Source organism: Rattus norvegicus, chromosome 12 (genome assembly GCF_021556685.1).
Source record: "Rattus norvegicus strain SHRSP/BbbUtx chromosome 12, alternate assembly SHRSP_T2T, whole genome shotgun sequence".
NCBI classification, from domain to species: Eukaryota; Metazoa; Chordata; class Mammalia; order Rodentia; family Muridae; genus Rattus; species Rattus norvegicus.
The window spans coordinates 24,205,454-24,208,743 of NC_141545.1; the positions used below are offsets into that span (position 1 = coordinate 24,205,454).

Below are 3,290 nucleotides of genomic sequence, written 5' to 3' on the forward strand. Positions count from 1 at the left end.
GCAGGACAGGTCACAGAGAGACCTCAAGGTTTTGGCTCCCAGTGAAATAGGGAAGGACAAGCAAAGGAGTGACCTGTGTGTTGTGAGGGTCACCTGGGCTGCTGCAGTGAAGCCAAGGTTGATGTGGAGTGACCAGCAAACCAACTTGTTATTTCTCTCTTCCCAGCAGATGATGTTGATGAGTAGATGGTGGTAAGGGAGGCAGAGAGAAGTCAGTTGGTCAGAATGGGAGTCAGCAGGATGGAGGTGAACAAACAGCCTCAGGCGACCATGCTTCAGGGCTAAGCAGCTTGAAGTCACGTGCCAACAAGCTGAGCTCTGCATGGGGCAAGTGAAGACTATCCTTGGTGTTATGAAATATAAAATATAAATTGTAGTATAACATGGCAGGAGTAATACCTAGAGGGGTGGTGCCGTTGGTGTTCCCCTGAGGAATCATGCCATGTGACAGGCCTAGTATAAAGATTTATTGTGGAGATGGGATCAGGAACCTGGAAAGGGGTTGTGACAGAGAAAGGAGGGAACAGAGGACGGAGAGAGAGGGGAGAGAGAGAGAGAGAGAGAGAGAGAGAGAGAGAGAGAGAGAGAGAGAGAGAGAGAGAGAGAGAGAGAGAGAGAGAACAAGTGAGGCTGGCTGGGAACATGAGGGAACTGAAAAAGAGGTTGGAAGAAGGGGTGCTGGGGCAATGAGCAGTCTTTTTTATACAGTGCTGGGCAGCCATGCACCTGGCTTATGCACCTGGCTCACACACCTGGCTCACGAACCTGGTGGGGCGATGATAAGCTGTTGCTGGGTAGCTGTTGGGCAGAATTGCCTGTAAGCTAATATTTGGGTTTCCAGGTGGACATGGGACAGGAGCTGGGGAGGGATGGTGAACTGCAGACTCAAACCAGGGACTACTAGTACGTAATAAGAAGAGCACACTTTGGAGAGTGTTGGGTCACTCAGGCTGGCTCCTGACTGCCTCCCCAACAGCTTTCCTGATTACAGGATCTTGCAATCTCCAGTTGCTCTGTTTCCTGTCCCTTAGCTGGGTAGGGCTGGATGGGATAAGGGCTAAGTTTCTCAGGAGCAGCCATGCATGTCTCTTCCTCTCTCTGAGGCACAAAGATGGTTGACCTCAATGACCCTTGTAGCCTTCCCCATTACTGTAGGTCTAGGGAGTGGCAAGCAAAGCCTGGTACTGTAACTTTAAGTGGGAGAACCCATTACCATGAGTTCACTACCACTGGGGCATACAAAAGGAAATAAGGCTAGGTTGTGGGAAAGTACCACAGTACCTCTAACTGCTGACAATGTGCAAACTTCTGCCATGAGAACAGGAACACACAAGCTGTCCCTGCAACAAATATGGCCCAGATGCAGACACTGGTCCTGTTTTCAACATTACTGATCCTCTGTGTCTCAGCAGGTAAGTGGAGAGGCCAGAGAAGTACAGAGCCTTGGGGGGTGGCCAGCATGGACACACAGCCACTGACCTTCCTGTCTTCTTTCCTCAGCGAGCCCTGAAGTGTGGGTGCAAGTCCAGATGGAGGCCACCAACCTCTCATTCTTCTCAGTTCACTGTGGGGTTTTAGGATGTAACCACATCTCCCTGGTAACAGTGAGCTGGAAAGGATTTGTTGATGCTAGAGAGACCAAACTAGCTGTTTTACATCCAGAATTTGGCACCCAGCAGTGGGCTCCTGCCAGCCAGGCCCACTGGGAAACCCCAATTAGCATCTCTGTCACTCTGACCCTGGAACAATCCAAAGCAAGAAGCTCCCTAGCCAACACTACATTCTGCTGCGAGTTTGTTACCTTCCCTCATGGTTCCAGGGTGGCCTGTAGAGACCTCCATAGCTCAGATCCAGGTGTGTCTGGGGAGAGGAGGGAGATAGGGAGGACCTTAACACTGGCTGCCCATCTGACACTTTTCTCTGTGTCTAGGACTCTCTGCCCTGACTCCAGCCCCCAGTCTTCAGGCAGATCTGGCAGGGATCTTGGGAACCTCAGGGTTTTTCCTGTTTGGTTTCATCTTTATACTATGTCTCCGGTGGTGGCAGAGGCATCGGTGAGAATGGGTCCAGTAATAACCCCACAGCACTTGGTTAGTTGCCCTCTGCCCCTGACTCTGTCTCTTCTGTTTCACAGGTGTTCCAGAAAATCTCAGTTGTCCCTCAGCAGAACCCAGGCACAGATGGAGACTCCAGTAGGCTTGAAGGATGGTGTCTGTAGCAGGATACCAGGGACTTGGGGTCTCATCTGACTCTCCATCCCCCACAGCCCACCAAAACCATCCCTGGCCACTGGCCACTCTCCACCACCCCAATCCCTTCCCCTAAAACCCCACCATCCTGTTCAGCAGCTCTGTATGAGGCTGTAGTCCATTCTGATCAACACCTGCCCCAGTGCATATCACTCCCCACTAGTGACTCAGTCAGCCCCCATGCCCGTTTCCTCAGCTTCCCCATTTGGCCTCTATACAGGGCAGCTTCATCTTCGTTGATAATGGACTGTATACTCTGGCATGAGTGAAACTTCCCCACATTCTTCCCAACTTCCACCAACTGTCTGGAGCACAGTACCCTTTGGGACATGTACCTACTGGTGTCTTCATGCTGGCCACCAGGCCTCTCCATGGACCTTGCTCTACTCTTAGGCCTCTGATAAGTGCCAGGATGTGGTTAGCATGTGGGCATGTAAGGACACAGGTGTGAGTGGAAGAGTATGACAAAGGCCCGGTTACATCCTGTTTTGCACACATTTCCAACCATTCAGATGGTGTCTTTAATCATGCCATTAAAGTGGTCTTTTTGTTTTGGACGTTAGCCCTGACTTCTTTGGGAATGTTAAAGGCGGGTTCAGTCCCTTGGGAGGAAAGAACCCGGTTAGAGCCAAAAGAGACTGGGACTGAGACCCAGACCTGGGCAGAATGTCCTAAACCTGTGGGCCTTGCTGAGGGACATAAGGAGCCCATCTCTCCTGGGGCTCCAAATCTGTGTTATCTAACCTGGTCTCCTCATGATGGACTCCCTGTGTAGCTGGGTAGAGCCCTGAAACTGATGTTCAGAAGTAGAGAGAGGAAAGGGGAGAGGGAGGCCTCTTCCAGCTCTCATACTGCGTCTTCCACTCTCCTTTTATGGTTAGGGATCAGACTCCCCACTGGCCAATCAGAGGCATGTTGTAGAGTGTATTCTGTAAGCTCATGTTTTTCTTCTTGGCCTCAAGCTCCTGGAATAACAACTCTGAGACTTAAACTGGGCCTGGTTTTTGATCATCTCATAATTTAGAAACCCATTTGTCTTAT

At 50.8% G+C, this 3,290-nt stretch overlaps 1 protein-coding gene across 2 annotated transcripts; it reads left to right on the top strand.

Moving 5' to 3' along the window:
• The first annotated feature begins 1,271 nt into the window (after positions 1-1,271).
• On the top strand, positions 1,272-2,811 carry Pvrig (PVR related immunoglobulin domain containing). Of its 2 annotated transcripts, NM_001447287.1 has the most exon segments (4): positions 1,293-1,412; positions 1,501-1,854; positions 1,931-2,054; positions 2,135-2,811. In NM_001447287.1, coding segments are annotated over 4 exon segments (654 nt in total). In that variant the 5' UTR covers positions 1,293-1,351; the 3' UTR covers positions 2,250-2,811.
• Positions 2,812-3,290: the final 479 nt, after the last annotated feature.

Excerpts from the sequence above, each read along its gene's own strand:
- Pvrig (XM_087579275.1), top strand. The coding sequence starts at position 1,352 with ATGGCCCAGATGCAGACACTGGTCCTGTTTTCAACATTACTGATCCTC. Across the intron at positions 1,413-1,500 it reads GATCCTCTGTGTCTCAGCAG|CGAGCCCTGAAGTGTGGGTG; the intron begins GTAAGTGGAGAG and ends TTCTTTCCTCAG. Across the intron at positions 2,055-2,134 it reads CGGTGGTGGCAGAGGCATCG|GTGTTCCAGAAAATCTCAGT; the intron begins GTGAGAATGGGT and ends TCTGTTTCACAG.